The sequence below is a fragment of the Brienomyrus brachyistius genome, chromosome 9 (assembly GCF_023856365.1).
Source record: "Brienomyrus brachyistius isolate T26 chromosome 9, BBRACH_0.4, whole genome shotgun sequence".
NCBI classification, from domain to species: Eukaryota; Metazoa; Chordata; class Actinopteri; order Osteoglossiformes; family Mormyridae; genus Brienomyrus; species Brienomyrus brachyistius.
This window is the reverse complement of record NC_064541.1, coordinates 15329116-15346596: the sequence shown is the minus strand read 5'-3', so window position 1 is coordinate 15346596 and position 17481 is coordinate 15329116. Positions and strand designations below refer to the sequence as shown.

General features: G+C 46.8%; 2 protein-coding genes across 4 annotated transcripts; one reads left to right on the top strand and one right to left on the bottom strand.

Moving 5' to 3' along the window:
- The first annotated feature begins 708 nt into the window (after positions 1 to 708).
- On the top strand, positions 709 to 14421 carry znf687a (zinc finger protein 687a). Of its 3 annotated transcripts, none has more exons than XM_049025447.1 (10): positions 709 to 763; positions 2708 to 5271; positions 6202 to 6482; positions 6585 to 6769; positions 6848 to 7024; positions 7115 to 7277; positions 8012 to 8326; positions 9528 to 9640; positions 9816 to 9918; positions 10086 to 14421. In XM_049025447.1, the coding sequence occupies exons 2-10, from the start codon at positions 2733 to 2735 to the stop codon at positions 10689 to 10691; spliced, it is 4482 nt and encodes a 1493-aa protein (XP_048881404.1). In that variant the 5' UTR covers positions 709 to 763; positions 2708 to 2732; the 3' UTR covers positions 10692 to 14421. The 3 variants fall into 3 exon arrangements, 2 of the variants coding, with proteins under 2 accessions (XP_048881404.1, XP_048881405.1); XM_049025448.1 differs by having other exon boundaries at positions 726 to 763; positions 2712 to 5271; XR_007399677.1 differs by lacking the exon at positions 10086 to 14421 and having other exon boundaries at positions 9528 to 9702.
- On the bottom strand, positions 14163 to 15874 carry LOC125748810 (RIIa domain-containing protein 1). Its single transcript, XM_049025451.1, has 4 exons — positions 15613 to 15874; positions 15445 to 15521; positions 15121 to 15167; positions 14163 to 14563 (listed from the first exon to the last, which is right to left on the bottom strand). Exons 1-4 carry the CDS (start codon positions 15691 to 15693, stop codon positions 14499 to 14501), a joined length of 270 nt encoding a protein of 89 aa, XP_048881408.1. The 5' UTR covers positions 15694 to 15874; the 3' UTR covers positions 14163 to 14498.
- Positions 15875 to 17481: the final 1607 nt, after the last annotated feature.

Here is a 17481-nt window from a genome sequence, read left to right as displayed (position 1 = left end):
TGGATCTAACCAAATGAATGTTTGAACAGACATTACTAATCAATAGGCAGAGCAGAACCTGCATATACGGTGCACTTTACACGCTCCTAAATCAAAGCGCAGAGTACCGGTGACAGCTACAGCTAGCATGCTATTAAATTAAGGTCGTCTTATTAATTTTTGTCAAATTAAAATCACCTTATAGTACTTTATTAATCTCCTTCCTGTCACGTTTAATAAATCTCGTTTGTTGCCATTCATGTGAAAATTAAAATGGGATTAACTATACACAATTTGATTAAAAAAAATATAGCAAAACTAAAGGAAAATAGTCATTGTGTTCTAGGATACGCTATTTTTACCATATCGTAGAGTAAGATCCGCGTGGACATGAACGAATTGTTACCTGATATAACTCGAGCAATTTAAAGAGACTAACCGAGCCTGTTGTCAGTCCGTACAAAAAGGATTTAATTGCAGCTTTTATTTTCTATGAAACATACGCGGCGCTTATCTGCGGCAATGGAAGGTCTTTAGAGGCTGTACTGTACGTAAAGGGCGTGTGGTCCGAAAAAAAGAGGATTAAACCACATATTATGGAGCACAATATAAAATATTTCATTATATGTTATGGTGAACTATTTTTATGTAAGAATATAATGACAAAGCAGGTGAAACAGGGATAGGGTTAAAAATACATCTGACAGGACCTGAGTGGTCATCGGGTGACGGGAAACTCAGGCGCCACGACTGGAGCCAGGAAAGTCGGGAATCTCTAATCAAGGTAAACAAATGAAACGTTTCTCCGCCAAAAAGCCGAATACTGCCGCCGATTTGCACCCAGGCACGTCGATATAGAGACTAGTGTCAGCGGCCATGCAGCTGAACCTGGTTATATAACCACGAATCGATCGGAAACACCTGAAAGCTGCCTATTTAAATGACCCCTCAGCTGGCCGTGTTTTCTCGGTGGATCCTGTAGGTGGAAATCAGCTAGCTAGATGGACTGGGAAATCCGAGAGAAGGAAACAACCCCCTCGGCGTTATGCTTGACCTCTTTACGATCGGGTTAACACATCACCTAAATATAGCAAGTCTAGTCAAATCAGTGTTTGCACACTATAAGTAGCGAAGCGGGCTTTATATTTTATTATGTGGGCACGAGAGTGTAGATCGCGCCATCCTCACCTTCGGATAGCCGCAACTTTTCAGAATAGGTCGCCTCGACCGTCTATTGTTGCAATTAAAATGAATGTTATCGTGCGATGTGTGAATTCTGCGATTACAAGACGCCGCTGTTTTTATGGATTCTTAACCGATTTACGGATTTGCGCGGTAAATAGCTCGAATTGTTCGGTGTACGGTCGCCGATCACATTTCACCGTCGTTTTGATGGAGCCCAGCCTTCTTGATAACGCAAGTAGCGTTTGTTTAGGTATTTCTACATTGTATCGTGAGGAGAACAATACTTACTAGGCAATTATGGGTTTGTGATAAAAGCTGATAAACTTATGTTAGGATACTTGCAATCCGAATATCCCAAACACAATAGTGTTATGTATTTACAAGTGAAATATTTATATTTTTATGGGTTTCCAATTTCACTTCTTGTGCGGGGGGGGGGGACTCGGCTATGTATTTGCTATTGATTCGTCCAGAATGGGGCAGGTAGCAGATCAATAAACGTGCTTTGGATTAATGTTGGTTGGCTGTATCTCAGGAAAGAGATTCACTTAGCGTGTTTATGATACAAGATATCGTAACGATTTATGGCTGATATCTAGAAAAACGTAAAAGGGATTAATTTGATGGCGACGTTGCGTTATTAATGCTAGGGTTATAATCAGTGAGCAATATCAAATGTTAAAGCGATAATTTGTAATAAAATCGTCAGTCTCGTTTTCCAAGGTACTACACCCGAGAATCACAGTCACAGTTAATTACGGTCTACGTGAAAGTTGAAAATCTGCTAAACACAAATGGGGAAATGCATTATTCAGAGTACTACATTTCCCAGACCACAGGACGGATTCCTTGATAGGGAAAGATCCACATTTGTAATATATATATATAATTTTATTATTATTTTTTTTCCCCCCCTTGGATCGGTTCAGCTTACATTCACACCATGTAAAACACGCGGAAAGTGATACATGTGGTTTGGAGTATCAAAGCCACACTTCCGTAGAAATACAGGTGCATTGTTGGAAAACTAGAACATCGTATTGTATATGTACACACAGGATGCCAGAAGATGGCGTTTTAGTATGCACAATCACAAATGATTAAATACACAGGACATTCTAGAGTAATATTTAACAGGTTGATTTGTCAGTCCCAAATGAAATGCACCTAACAACACAGTACACAAATATTTGTTTATAACGCCCATTACGAACTATTACTTGAAATAGAAAGTAAAAGTACAGATGACGCTGTTACTCATGCAAAAAAGTTCCTCCTGTTTAGGCATATTTCCTTCAATGTAAGTGTGAAAATCACTATAGCTGTAGTTAATACTGTTATAATTTCACTTCTATGCTTTTATAATTCTGGGTCCTCTTCTTATTTTAACTGTTTGTGACTCTGTGTATTAGTACTTTGGTCTTGATCAAGAACCTTATAAACAAGCTAAAATAGTTTTTTATAAACTTAAACAAGCTAAAATAAGTTCAGATTTATGTTGCAACGTTTATCTTATAATCTTTATTCCTGGATTCTGTCTCAGTCAGCTTTCTTCCTGTTATCCCGTTATGGGGGACATGAAGACCCCGGATTTTGATGATTTATTGGCTGCATTTGACATTCCGGACATCGATGCCAAGGAAGCTATTCAGTCCGCCCCTGAAGAAACAGAGGGCCACCACGTTGGACCTGCGGGATTGGCAGGAAAGTCAGGTGGCAATGGAACTGGGGTTGGTGGAAGCGGAGGCTCATTGATGAGACCTGGAAGTTCTCCGGACCACCATCATCACCCACAAGCTCATCCCTCGCAAGGTGACCCCTCTGTTGTCAGCGTCATTGTGAAGAACAGAGTTCGCCCAGAGAACTTTGGGGAGGCCGACGCGGATATCGATAAAGACGGGGTGGGGGTTGGTGCAGAGGTGATGGGGGGAGTCAGTGGAGGAGTCGTAATGGGTCCTAGAATGCCAGGTTTGGTGTCTCCTGAACCGCTTGTTCACAATGGATTTGAGGCTGCTGCCAGTTCCGTGGATGTTGCGCTGAATCAGGCCCAAGGCCAGTCGAATGGAGAACTCTGGGCTCCCTGTTCCCCCAAAGGAGGTAACGAGAGCGGTGGAAACGGCGTCGATTTAGGGTCAGCCTTTGGTACCAAACAAAGTGGTAATCTCTTCAACAGACTGAAACCCCTGATGGCTCAGGGTCCGGGGGACCCCATGGGGAAGGTCCGAAAAATGCTTCTGCTACAGCAGCAGCAGCTTCACCTGCAGCAGCATGAAATTGCGACAGAGGGATCAGATAAGTCCAAGGCCGCTGGCTCCTGTGATGCTGGCGCTTCCCTCGTTCCCGGAGTGTCCGTAGGGATTCCGTCGTCTTTCTTTCCCCCACCCATACCTGTGCACCCCAGTTCTTCCGCTCCCAACGTGGGCCCCCATCCCTCTCACTCCGGCATGCCCTCTGGGATACGTTCTCCTTCACAGTCCACCGCTCAATTATTTAATGGCCCCCAAAGAAGAGGCTTCCCTCAATTGGAACTAGACGATGTTGATTCCGAACCAGATCTGGGAAGTCCGTTGGTAATTCAAGAGAGTCCGGATTCCCCAGCATGCACTCCTGCGAAATTCCCTCGCTGCCACAGGTCACCTGCTGAGGGGTTCAACACCAATTCCTCTCATACTAATCCCACAACATCTACTTATATCAAGACTGGAGGTATTGGTCAAGGGCCAAGTTCACCTCCGCCATCCACTGGTTCCCAGAGTTGGCTTTCCACACTACCCACGGCCACCAGTGTGAACTCTAAGGAGGAACAGAAGTCGACGATGCATGTCATCGATGAGCGAGACTCCCCTGAGAGCCCTGAGCCAGAAACGCCTTACTCTGGACTCCCCAAAGACACTGGAGCTGGAGCCTCCAGTAGAAGCTCAGCTGTTGCTGCAGCTTCTGTTCCGTTGTCCTCTGCCCTCCAGAAAGCTGGCGAGAAGGTGGAGATAAATGGCAGTAAGGAAGACGAAGTGAGGGACAAAAAGGTGAGCATTCTAGATGGCTCTAATCCCGTGGAACCCGATTCAGCTCAGGGAGAGAGAAGGAAAGATGAGAAGATGGATGTGGTTGATGGAGACAAATCTTCAACAACCGTTGTAACTAACACAACTGTCGCCTCTAAGGTCACAACTGGGACTCCCTCCAGGCCTCTGAAAGTACGTATCAAGACCATAAAGACCTCAACAGGGGGAATCACTAGGACAGTAACTAGGGTCGCCCCCAAAGGAACGGGTTCTGCAAGCGCCAAGGCTGGTGACTCCAAAGCTCCGCCTGGGGGGCGTAAAGATGCCAGTAGGCCCAGGAAAGCCAGCATCGCCTCCTCTGTTCGAGAGCCTGCTTCCCAGCAGCAGAACAGCAAAGGCACCATTTTGCCCGTGTCTGTCCTTCAGGAAGCCAGCACCGCCATGCTCGTGGCGGCGAGCAAAGTCCAGAACAAGATGGCCGCCACAGCTTCTGAGAAGACAAAAGTCTCCACCACTGCTGTCAGCATCACAAAGGTCGCCACTCTCCCCTCTGTGTTGCCGTCATCCACAGCCAGCTCCTGTTCTAAATCCAGTCCAGGAACCAGCGGGATCAGCATACGCACCATGGCGCAGAAAACAGTCAATGGTGGCACTGCTACCGCCCTGACTGGCCAGATCTCCAAGCCCGCCTCGATCGTTAACAGTACGGGCGCTGTAATTTCACGTAGCCAGTCCAGCCTGGTGGAGGCCTTCAATAAGATCCTCAACAGCAAGAATCTCTTGCCCAGTTATCGGCCTGATCTCTCCATGCCCCTGCCTCCCGAGTGGAGCCTCCCGCTACCCACCAACGGCTATCGCTGCCTGGAATGCGGTGATGCCTTCGCCTTGGAGCGCAGCCTAGCACGTCACTACGACCGACGCTCACTGCGCATTGAGGTCACCTGCAACCACTGCGCCAAGCGGCTGGCCTTCTTCAACAAGTGCAGCCTGCTGTTGCATGCACGGGAGCATAAGGAGCGGGGCTTGGTCATGCAGTGCTCCCACCTAGTCATGCGGCCTATCTCTGTGGAACAGATGATTGGCCAACAGGATACCACACCAGTCGGTGAGTCTCCCTAAAATTGTAGGGGTGCCATGAGGTGCTTTCCCACCGTAGGAACTTTTTTTCTAGGAACCAGGAACTGGCGTATTCTCACCATAACTCAGTCCAGTTGTAGTTCCAGAACTCTTTATTAGTCCCTACTCTGAACTAGGTACTTTTTGTATGACCACAAACTATTAGGATGGGCCTTATAGCAATAAACTTGCTGATTGGTTGACCACAAGCACTAGCATGAACGTGGAAGTTGCACGGAAGCGTGTGGGGAAAAAAGTTAAAGCAGTGGAGCAAAAATTGAGCAGATGAAATTATTTTTGTATCAGTTACGTTAAATGCATCAATGAATACCGTTTTGCTTGCATTTCTTTCTACATTGGAAAATTCAATCGATAATATACTTTTGGGCTAATATTGCAGTGTGCACCTCCCTTTCTTATTTAGCATAAAGGTCACAGTTCAGTTGTGTGGTTGGAAAGTGACAAATGAAAGTGACCAGGAGGCGCAAAAGTTTTTGGGTGAGACAGAACTCGGAACCAGGAACTAGGTTCCTGAACTTTGGTGGGAAAGCACCCGTGCTGGCTCAATGGGAACCACAGTTCGGGGTTTGTGTCGTGTCACTCAGCGGCTTGGGATACTGTGCCTGTTATTGGAAGGTTGCTGGCTCAGATCTCATGGAAGGCAGTGTGATGTTACCGTTGGACCCTTGACAGGACTGCCTGAGCCTGCTTTCTCAAAAATGGGAATAATGGGCATTTCTAAATAGCCCATAGTTTATAGAAGTGTGTGCATTTGCCTTGTGATGGGCTGGCACGCTTCCTGCCTTCTAATGGCCCAGAATTGTTACTTGCTACTTTCTGTTTTTTGACGGGTAGAGCTGATACCAAACTCACACCTGTCTGTTGCTCTGACTGTGGCTGTTCCTCCTGCCCTCCCCAGGCATGCTCTCCTCCCCTCTGTCTTCTCCCTCCCTGACCCCCGTCCCGGCAGCTCTGTCCTCCATGGCCTCCGGCTCTTCGAAGGAGGAGCCAGCTGGCCAGGCCGCACCCGCCCGCCCCCGGCGTGCTGCCGACAGCCCCCAGGTCCTGCTGCCCCTCCCCTGCAAGAAGGGCGAGGAGCTGCAGTACCACAACTTCAAGTGTCCCGAGTGCCGGGCCCAGCTGGGGAGCAAAGCCGAGCTGGTGGCCCACTTCCAGGAGGTCAAGGCTGAGTCCGACACTGTGAGTGCAGGGGAGGGGGGGTCCTCCCGCCTGTTGACAAAGATGTGCATAACAATGGCTCGCTGAGCGCCCCCTGCCCGCCTTTCTCTGCCTCCCCGACAGTCCTGCACGCTGTGCTCGCCCCCCATGATGCTGCCCAATGCCTGCAGCGCTGCCGCCCACCAACGTGTCCACAAGCACCGCGCCCCCCATGTCTGTCCTGAGTGTGGGGGCATGGCGCGGCCCGCCAGCTTCCAGACACACCTGGACGAGGCCTGCCTGCACTTCTCCCGTCGCATCGGTTACAGGTGGGTTGCTCATCGTCGCCACCTGCTGGCCGTTGCCGGCACTGGCTGTCCACTGACCCAAATCTGCATGGCGTCCAGGTGTTCCAGCTGCCAGGTGGTGTTCGGCGGCCTCAACTCCATCAAGTCGCACATCCAGACTGCCCACTGCGAGGTCTTCCACAAATGCCCCAGCTGCCCCATGGCTTTCAAATCAGGCCCCATGGCCCAGGCTCACATAAGCACCCAGCATCCTACGCTCGGCTCCGCACCTGCCAAGTAGGATCTGTTCTTTCAGGTTTTGCCCCCCCCCCTTCTTTGAGGCTCATACCAAACTCCCCTGAGTCACTCCTCTGTCTGCGTTTACAGGATGATTTACAAGTGCGTGATGTGTGACACGGTGTTCACCCAGAAGCCTCTGCTCTACGTCCATTTCGATACTCACCTGGCCAAACAGAAGGTGCACGTCTTCAAGTGTCCTGACTGCACCAAACTCTATGCTCAGAAAGGTTCCATGATGGAGCACATCAAGGTACTATATTTCAGTCAAAGCCAATTAGCCTAATTAAGTCGGTTCAATTCAATTTATATGGTGTCCTTCTTCAGTGCATAGAGATTTAATGCGATTTGCAACGCAGGTGTTCACCAGGGCTGGGAATTGCCAGCTAGCCCATGGTACAATACTCATCCCGATACCAGTGTCACATTGACGCATCATGATGTTACCACAATAGCATTGAAATAATGGAACAATCATCCAGCTATCCATTTTCTATACCTGCTTTCCAGCTAATACTTGGAATGAGTCTTTTGAATAAAGTTGTTACCCAGCTCTGACTCCCGGTCGCATTAAAATAGCAAATGTGAAAAAGCCTGAAACGCTTTATTTGTGTTTTAACAGTTCAGAGGTAAGAAAAATGTACTTACAAAGGGCCTTTCACAGACAGCGGTCACAAGGCGCCAAACAATATCAATACAAAACTGTAAAAGTGGAAAAAATGGTTTACGGTAAAAAACAAAATAAATGCAAAACAAAAGCATATCACTGCATCTCGGCATTGCAGTGCATTTAGCATGTGCTACATTAACAGCATATTTTTTTATCAGCATATAATCCCAGTCTTCAGACGTAAGTATTTGCATATTACGAGCGGCGTTTGCGGGACGTCCCTTGTGGAGCTCTGAGAGACGCTGACCCCATGTTTTGCTCGTTTGCTTTTAACACACATCACCTTTCTCTCATGATTCTTACTTTCCTGCTCCCAGATGGCCCACCGGGGGGCGTCGGTGAGGCAGGAAGTGCCGGCCTCCGCTTCCACGCCCGCACCTCGCCCCCCACCACCCTCGTCCACTCCCAAATCCAAGTCCTCCAACAAAACGGAAAGCTCAGATGGAGAGGACTGGCCCGGCGACCGGGAGGAGGGAGAGGAGGAGGAGCAGAACGAGGCCCCCAGCACCCCTGACGTGGGGCCCCCGGGCCCCTCCGGAGCAGCGACCGCTGAGTGGAGCTGCCGTCAGTGTCAGACGCACTACGTGGAAAGGGAAGCTTATACCTCGCACATGAAGAAGAAGCACGGCAAGGTCAGCGCTGCGCCCGCGGGGGGGGGGGGGATGGGCTGTGGGGTTTGCAATATAGCTGGCAGCATTGCTGACCACGAAGTTCCACGCATATCTTCATGGGTGTGATGTGTGGCTCAGCGGGTTTGGTGGGTAAATCTTTGATCAGATGGTCACAGGTTCAAAGCTCAGTGTCAGTAGAGTTTTGATCCCCGTGGGGAAACTCTTTTCTCGCCTACCCCGTCTTGCTGTCTGTGTCACACGGACTGGTATGTCGGTGAGAGCAAGCTTGGCGGCGAAGGGCAGCCACCTGCAGTGGCGCCCATGGAGCTGGGGGTTAAGGGCCCTCAGACATGTGACTAATCTGCAGAAGCTGGGCTTCGAACTGACGACCATCTGATCACCAGCAGAGATGCTTAGCCACACGCTGCCTCCCATGTACATCACTTTGACTGTGAATATGTAAAAGTATGTAGTGCAGTGCAAGCAGTATCCAACCAGACCCTAAAATTGCCTTTTGATTGGATCAAATTCCCCTCACTTGCTATATACATAAATCTCCAGGACATCACTTGGGGGATCTCAAAAGAATAGATCTGTGTATTTTGAAATTGAGGATTGGAAAATTTGTGCTGGTCTGCAAAGCTGCTTTGCCACAGAATCACCCCAGGGCACCGGAAGATCGCAGACACAAGCCATCCCATTCATGCATGTATGCAGGACTACGACAAATTGAAAGAGTAGGTAGCTTGTGGGCTTATGAGGCATCATACTGTAATTCCATCCATCCATTATTGTGACCGCTTAATCCCCACTGGAGCCCGGAGAACGCCAACACACCACACACTCACCCAACTACAGGGTCTGTTTAGACTCGCAAATCGGCCTACCCTGCACACGTTGGGAGAGAACCAGAGCCCCAGCGAAAACCCACACGAACACAGGGTGAGCATACGAACTCCACACAGAAAGGACCCGGGATCGAACCCAGAACCTTCTTGTTGTGAGGCAGCAGTGCTAACCACTGCCACCCTGTAATCCTCAGCAGTAAAATCGCAAACGGATGCCTTCGACATAAACGGCTCCATCTCTGCAGCCTGGTGCGCAGAGGGACGCGACGGGCACCTCCCCCCGCTGATATGGAATTATTTAGACCAAGCCTGGACAGCTGGAGCTGGGCTGCGGGGGTTTTGATGGGAATTTCCGTTTTGCTGCCCCATCCCAGTTCATGAAGAAGTTCCCGTGTCGCATGTGCGAGCGTTCCTTCTGCTCCGCCCCCAGCCTGCGGCGGCACGTGCGCGTCAACCACGAGGGCATCAGGAGGGTCTTCTACTGTCCGTGAGTCACACCTCCCTCCTGACATCATGTGCGGTGTCCTTCAACACCCCCCCTCCGCCGGTGTGAGTGCTCCTTGATATTAAGCTGGGTGCCCCCTGTGCACACGACGGATCCGGCGGGTTTTGGGATCTCGGCTGACACTCTTGCCCCCCCCCCCCCCCCCGCTGTCTCTCAGATACTGCACTGAAGGCAAGCGGACCTTCAGCAGCCGGCTGATCCTGGAGAAGCACGTACGGGTCCAGCACGGCCTGACTCCGCAGGACCAGGACGCCCGGCAGGTCTGAACCTGAAGTGGGTGGGGGGGGGGTGGGAGAGGCATTGTTCTTCTCGTAAGCGTTTGCCTGAATTGTATTAGAAATAAACCTTTAGCCCTAAAAGTGCAGGGTGTGTAGCTTGTGTTTCTAAAAGCAGCTTTTCCATTCCCCACCCCCCCACGCATCTGCAGAGTCCTGCTCGCACCCGGGCCAGAGCGCAGTTGGACAGCTCCTCTGAGCAGGAGGGTGGGCTGAGCCATGAGGGGGCTGCTTCTGGGGAGGAGGAAGGTGAGGTCGGGGCAGGTAGTGGGAGTGAGGAGCCTGGCGAGGGCGCCAGCCCAGCGAAGAGGCCCCGGGGCCCGGGACCTGCCACGGAGGAGGGCCCATTCTACTGTGCCCCCTGTGGCTTCTCCACGGAGGACAGGCAGACGTTCCTGCAGCACATCCCGCAGCACCGCACTGACGGCGCCACCCTGCAGTGCACGCAGTGCGGCGCATGCTTCGCCTCCGCCGGCTCCTTCAGCCGCCACCGCTTCATCGCGCACCGCGTGCGGGACCCGGACCCGGCCGGCCGCACCAGCTCCCCCACCAGGGGGCGCTCCGATTCGGCCGACATCCCATCGGCCTCCTCGTCGCCAGACTCCCCTGGGAATGCCCGGGTGGCAGAGGACGCCGAGGACCAGGCAGCCTGCAGGGTGTGCGGCCGGCGTTTCGACAAGCTCTCCGATCTCAACACTCACTTCAGGACGCACGGCATGGCCTTCATCGCCTCTCACAAGACAGACAAGCCGGCGTAGGCCAGAGGAGGAGGAGGAGGCAGAGAAAGAAACCAGAGGAGTCCACATGGGGTATGAGGTACAGTGGAAAGAAACAACAGGTCACAAATGAGGCTCATTTATTTAGTATTTCTCTGCTTTGGACGGGAGGGAAAAGCCAAAGCTAATGGGAGTCAGTGCTTTTGGCTTTTATGTAACCATTCAGCTTCCCCTCCGAGTCCTAATGGAAGTAACGCGAGCTTGAGAATGGACTTAACCGGCATCGAATGGCCCTGATCTTTGACCCACTGGAAGAAGGACCTGTCCGTCGCAGTTTGCCCCTCCCCCCCCGGCATTACCGGGCCGTCCTGAGACAATAGTGGTTCCCGTGTTACTGTCCCGAGACACGTGGTTTTCCTCTGACTCATTTGTGAACCTGTTTACAGTGTTCTTCTGTAACACACCTTTACTCCCCTAAGGGACATCATATCATCTCTATTTGTATTATTTTAATGATTAATTTAATTTAATTTTAATCTGGTATCGCCACCAGTGGCAGACCAAGCTGATGTCATCACTACAGAAAGATATTTGTGAAAAGCATTATGTCATGAATACTCTAGTGCCGTGTTTCCGAAACCAGTCTTCAGGGACCGGTAGGCAGTCCATGTTTTTGCTACTGGGAGTTGGGAGGGAGCAAAAATGTGAAGTACTGTATTGGGAAACACTGTTCTAGTAATATAGTAATGTTTGTCATTGGTTGATTATTTTAAAAAAAGTCATGTTGATTTCGTTTTTAATGAGTACGTTTGAATTACTTATGACATGGGGGGTGTCTGGCTTGAGCTGAAGATCGTGCTTGTGGTTCTCACACACCTGGCTCCTGGTGGTGAAGCCGACATACAGTGATGTTTTAGTGAGATGCTCTCCTTCATGTTACAGGAAATGACATCAGCTAGAGATTCACTGTGGCTGTACATGGTCTGTAACATGTGCTGTGATGAGTCACGTAAGGGTGTGGACGCAATAACAGGAGTGACCTGCTTTTTGTCTTTTGGTACAGATTCTTTCCTGAATAGCACAAAGTGTGTGTTGCGGCATGTACATTCACACTCTCTCTCTCTCACACACACACACATACAGGTGCGCGTGTGTTTTTCTAGGCTTAGTGAGAACTCAATGTGAATACGTAGATTTGCACTCTGAATAGGGAATTTCTACATTGAATTCGTCTCTCCATGAACTGTCAGTTCTGGGTCACAGAACCGACTGTATGCCGAAATCCACTGAAGCAGTGGGGTGTGTGTGTGTGTGTGTATGTGTCAGTGTGTGTGTGTGTGTATGTGTCAGTGTGTGTGTGTGTGTGTGTGTCAGTGTGTGTGATTTAAATTTAGTCAATTAGTGAACAGTATACGACAGGAGTGGAGATGACTGTGAATCACATTTTATAACCTTACATGATGTTTTACATTGTATAGCTGTCTGTGTCTGAGTTATTTTAGTCTATAGAGTTGCAAGATGTATATATTGACCTACAAGACGAATGTGCTTCACGTCCTGGAAAACAACCTTCTCTTTTTTTTTTTTTGCTTTAGCAGATTTCCTGGCAGGATGCTATATTTTAAAGCTCTATAGTGTAATGAAAGTTGTTAATACCCTGCATTGGGACACTGACGGTGGTTTGAGGGATGTTTAATAACTCTGAAAGAGGATCTTTTTAAATATTATATTCATATATTCCTAGCCTTGTCACAGAAATCAGTGCTAATTGATACATTTCTATTATTCCTGTTTTTAAGGTGTGTGTGTGTGTGTGTGTGTGTGTGTGTGTGTGTGCGCGCGTGCGTGTGTTTGTTTTTTTTAAACCAGACGTGGCAATTTTTTTTTGTTTTTTTTTATATATATATATAAACCCCTATATTGTGCAGATTTGGTTCCTACCTGTTTGCTCAATGCCATTTGGCTGTAATTATTGGTTTGTGTAGACATAGGTGTAATTGTTTCTGAAATAAAAGGCCATTATTAAAAATAATAATAAATAGTTGTGAGGTGCATTAATAGGGATTAGGCCTGTAGCGGTACACATTCGTCACTCGCCGTTTGGTTACATCATTTTCCGTTCGAAATGCACATTGAAACGAATGAACGCTTTTCCTGACACGGGCGGAATCTAAATTCACAAGTAGATGTTCAGCACTGAAAACAGGGTAATTTTGGCTTGAGCTGCTTATGGATGGTGCCGGTGGTCAGTCATAATCGGTAGTTTGGGAACGTTTTGGTTTCCTAGTAAATTAGAGCAACACTGGAAAAAAAGTAAAGACCGAGACAGTCCAGGCTATAGGGGTATTAACACCCCTAACAGAGATTGATTTAGATGAAGATCTGATCTACACTCTAATGTGTCTAATTAGGGTCTTTTTTTTATTGCATTGTTGTGTTAAGTACACCACTTAATTCTAATGAATAATCACATTGTAGGGTTTCAGGTTAATGGATTTTAATCTTAAAGATCTTCAGTGTCTCGTATTCTGCTGCCTCAGGGGTTCTTCGGTTCACATTCACATCCGAATGAGATATCGCCGCCGCGATCGTCCCGAGGATATCTAGAATCACGAAAGGATGGGTTTTGGTCTGATAAAGGCACGCATCCCCGGAGGGTCAGCGTTCGTTTGCATGTATTACCTCTAGAATTACCACGGTTATCCAAGTAACGGTTGGAGCGATCAAAGGAACCATAACTGATTTAATGAGCCATTCACAGACTCACTGTACCGGCCATGCATACTTAGACATGCATAGCTTAACCCCATGAAGTAAAGGGTTTCCGGCAACAGCTCAACCATGCAGTCCAGCTGTTCTCACTGTATGCTTGACTGTATTAAGAGATACCGGTTTCCCTGTGGGTGGCACAGTGGTTAGCACTGCTACCTCACAGCGAGAAGGTCCTGGGTTTGCATGCTCTCCCCGTGTTTGCTTGAGTTTTTGCCGGGGGCTCCAGTTTCCTCCCACGGTCCAAAATAGGGTAGGCTGGTTGATGTTTCTAAATTGGCCCTGTGAGTGTGTGTGCACCCTGCAGTGTATTGGTTCCAGCCTGCACCTGTCGTTCCCACAACCCCAGTGGCGAATAAGTGGTTACGATGCTGGGTGGATTGTTTCCCTCTGTTCACTAAGTAAGTGTTGATTTTCAGTCGCTGATGTCACTTTCCTTGCCCCAATTTCCGCTCACTGTTGCTTCCTGTCGGCCTTTTTCTCTGTAAACATTAGGTCACTCCATGCTTAGAAGCATTTCACTTTCTGGCTACTTGGCGATGAGAGAACCCTTCTTCGCTCAAAATTTCGATTTGAACCCTCTGTTCAATTGTTAGATGTGGCTTCCTAGCCATTACAACCATAAAAATAAATATTTATCAAAAATTGTGGCATCAGTTGTGATACGATACAACAGAAGATTGAAATTAGGAGCAGACAGTAGATTAAACAACTTGCAAACTTACCTGGGACAAGGCAGACAAGTGAATATCATTTAGTTTATTAAGGTACAATCAAGAGAAACCAAGAGCAAATCAAGTTCTGACATTAGTAAATAGAATTCCAACACAAAGTGAATGCCAATGCACTAATGCAGACCTCAAATGTCTTATTCAAACCAATAATTTCTATCTTTGTGGCTAAATAATGTTACTGCAAGCTATACACTACTGAAAACCAGTCAGTCATATTTGTTTTGTTTCTAATATTTTCTTGCAATAAAAGTTTGACAAAGCAGTATCTATATATGCTTCAGAGAGCCCACATTCTTGATAATCACACTGAACTATATTTTCAATATTGGGTATTTATTCAAATGAATTATTCAAGATTATCTTGAAGTTTGGTACGGACTGTCCTTGGCAGATTTGGATCCGTGAAGTAATCTGGGTTAGGGGAAAAAATGCAAAATTAATAAGAATGTCAATACAAATCTTGTCAATTGCTACATCTTTTATTACATTACTTTAATTTGCATCCTCTTCACTGAGAAAGAAGTGGTGTATTAGCAGCTGGCCAGTTAGATCCTGGGTGTGGAGCGGACATGCTTGGACTCCCTAATAAGTTTAAGTACCTTGATCAACAGTCAGTTGGTAATACAACTATTCTACAGAGGCCAGGATTCAGTGGCAACCTTCTGATCACACACACAGAAGACTAACCCACTGAGCCCCACAGCACCCCCCCAACTGCCCACTCCTGCAACACTGCATCAAGCGTATTTATACCCCCCAGTTAATGAACCCACTGCAACACTGCATTGCAGTATCCACAGCATTAGCACTAAGCACACTGTTTTATGTATATAATTAATTATGTTCATTTCCGTAACTGTCCTTCCTCGACTGTCCCCCTTAAATCCACTTAAGTAAAATTATACGGCGGTTCTTAGTCTGAAATAAGTCACGTGGCAATTCGGAATCTGAAAAATATCATTACTTACCTGCGGCAAACTCGCAAATATCAACTGGCCTTGTAAAGAACAGGCTTCTGCCAAAGGGAAAACAATTTTTATAAACTTACACCACACCGTGTGTGTCAGTGTATTTATGTATAATAGTAAATGTAACCGTGTAATGTGTCACGCGCGGGGGTGTCATCGTGTAACCTTTAAGTGCGAGTGTTTCTGTGGTGAGTCAGTAAGTCGGATTTCCGTTTTTCTAAAGAGTTGCTTCCTCCCGTTAGCGGCGCAATGTTTTCAGGAAAATGTAGCATGGGTGTGTGATATTAACAAACCTTGACAATTCTTTGGTACCGCACTACAAACCTTAAAAATTCGCTCAGCAAAACTTCCACTTCTGGGTGAGCTCTCAAGTATTTTTCATTGGAGATTCTAGTTTTTATCTGAAATAATTTTGTTTACGTAAATTGGACAGACCCAGATATTAATTTAACTAAAATGCATGCTATATGTCAGCTGATACTTGATTGCTACCTTGAATTGTCGGAGTTTTTCTTGCTGTTCCGGGCTTAAGGCACCGACGTCTAGCTTTTCCAAACCGGTGTTTGCAGCCATTTCTCTCTTCTAAAAAGCAGCAACCTGTAGTTGACTTTGCTCGGGCTGTTGTCATGGTAACAGTCACATCCGGGTTTTGCTGGCCTGAATTGCTGCGCGAGTTAGTCACATTGTCCCGTTATAAAACACATCTCAAACAAAAGTCAAGTAATGTTAAAATAAAGTGTTATTAATTCTGTATGCTAGAAGTTCACATAACTTCTAGCATACAGGAAGTTTTTGTCATAGGGGCGGAACTCCGCGATGCGCGATACAGAGAGCGGAGGAGGATTGTAAAGGCGCGACTGTGGAGACAAAAATGACAAGCTGTTGTGTAAATAGAATAAATAACATAAGGCTATTTTGTTTAATAAAAGGACAATGTATAGACCTGTTCAATAGGAAAGGTGGGGTTAAAATGACTTCTGTTGTGATCTGGCGCTATAAAGAAAATAAAATTAACTTGACCTTCAAGGGTGGGGGGCGGGAGGTACCGTCGTGGTGGGGGGGGGGGTGCCCCCCTAATAATGGTAGGGGAAACACTGGAGAGATTCTCCAGTCATTCTCTTCTAGCATTTCATTCGGAAGTTCAAAATGCTGCTGAAAAAAAAGTGTAATGTGCTTGGAAAGGGAGCCAAACTTCTGTTTTCTCCATGGAAATCTCATTTTCTAAATTACTTCCTTAAATGCTTCCATTCATAAAATCAGCACATATGCAACAGACACGCATCCTATGTGAGGCTTTAAGGTCGCTTTTAGCCACATAAGGAAACCAGAGGCGTGAAGAGTAGATAAGACTAAAAGCGAAACCAATCTCACAATAAATCCAAAACAAGATACATGTGGTTTCATGGGCTTTAATTGCAGCAGAGTGTTACAGAGTAACTTGCATAATACACAGAAATATAATAGCAAAAGTTACATAGTATGTGGATAATTGCAGAAGTATCTCTGGAGGCGTGTGCCGCTTGGCAGGACAGCACACTGCTCACTGTGTACTCACTGGCACAGCTTGGAGCCCCTATATGCTTCCACAGCTTAAAGATCTACAGCTGAAGCCCAGTATTATAATATCACAGAGACACTCCGTATAAAGTAAGCATGGATTATACAGGAAAGCTATAGGTACATTATCAGCCTGCAAGAGAGTTTTAATAGGTGCCGGCAGGTAGGTGCTCTGACTGGGGGAAAGTCTACAAACCAGCATAAAATGCTTCAGATTCAACTTGCCATTTATCTTTCCAGAAATGTCATGTTGAAAAATAAGGATTTTTAATACTCTTTTCTGAATCTGTGCCTTATTTCGGTAACACTTTACTTAAGGTAGTCATTATAATGTGTAATAGATACCTTCATAATTCATGCACAAAGTATTATAAACACAGCAGTAACTATGTATAAACATCCATAACACCTTACAGTCATGTTTATTATGGATTATGAATGCTCTATGAAGGTTTCATCTATAATGCACTATAAATACCTTTAGAATGCAGCACAAAGCATCCTTAATTCTTATACTAACAATCATAATGCATTATGAAGGTATGTAACCCGTCAGGACAAAGAAAGTGAGGTCCACACTCGAGGTCAGGGGGTACAGCCGTGTTTCAAAAACCATTAAAGATAAGTTTAAAAAGTGTTTTTATATGGTGTCAAAATAAAACTCAAATCTGGGCCAATTTTTTGTTTCTACCTGCTGGTACCTATTTTATGAACAATGATCCCCAACACATATCATTTAAAAAGGTACTAATTTGGCATTTCAGGCTTTTTTTATTGGCCATTAGATTAGACTGGCTATTAGCA

Excerpts from the sequence above, each read along its gene's own strand:
- LOC125748810 (XM_049025451.1), bottom strand. The coding sequence starts at position 15,693 with ATGGCTGCAAACACCGGTTTGGAAAAGCTAGACGTCGGTGCCTTAAGC. Across the intron at positions 15,522-15,612 it reads AAAAACTCCGACAATTCAAG|ATAAAAACTAGAATCTCCAA; the intron begins GTAGCAATCAAG and ends AAATTATTTCAG. Across the intron at positions 14,564-15,120 it reads TATTTGCGAGTTTGCCGCAG|ATTACTTCACGGATCCAAAT; the intron begins GTAAGTAATGAT and ends CCCCTAACCCAG.
- znf687a (XM_049025447.1), top strand. The coding sequence starts at position 2,733 with ATGGGGGACATGAAGACCCCGGATTTTGATGATTTATTGGCTGCATTT. Across the intron at positions 9,641-9,815 it reads AGGAGGGTCTTCTACTGTCC|ATACTGCACTGAAGGCAAGC; the intron begins GTGAGTCACACC and ends GCTGTCTCTCAG. Across the intron at positions 9,919-10,085 it reads AGGACCAGGACGCCCGGCAG|AGTCCTGCTCGCACCCGGGC; the intron begins GTCTGAACCTGA and ends ACGCATCTGCAG.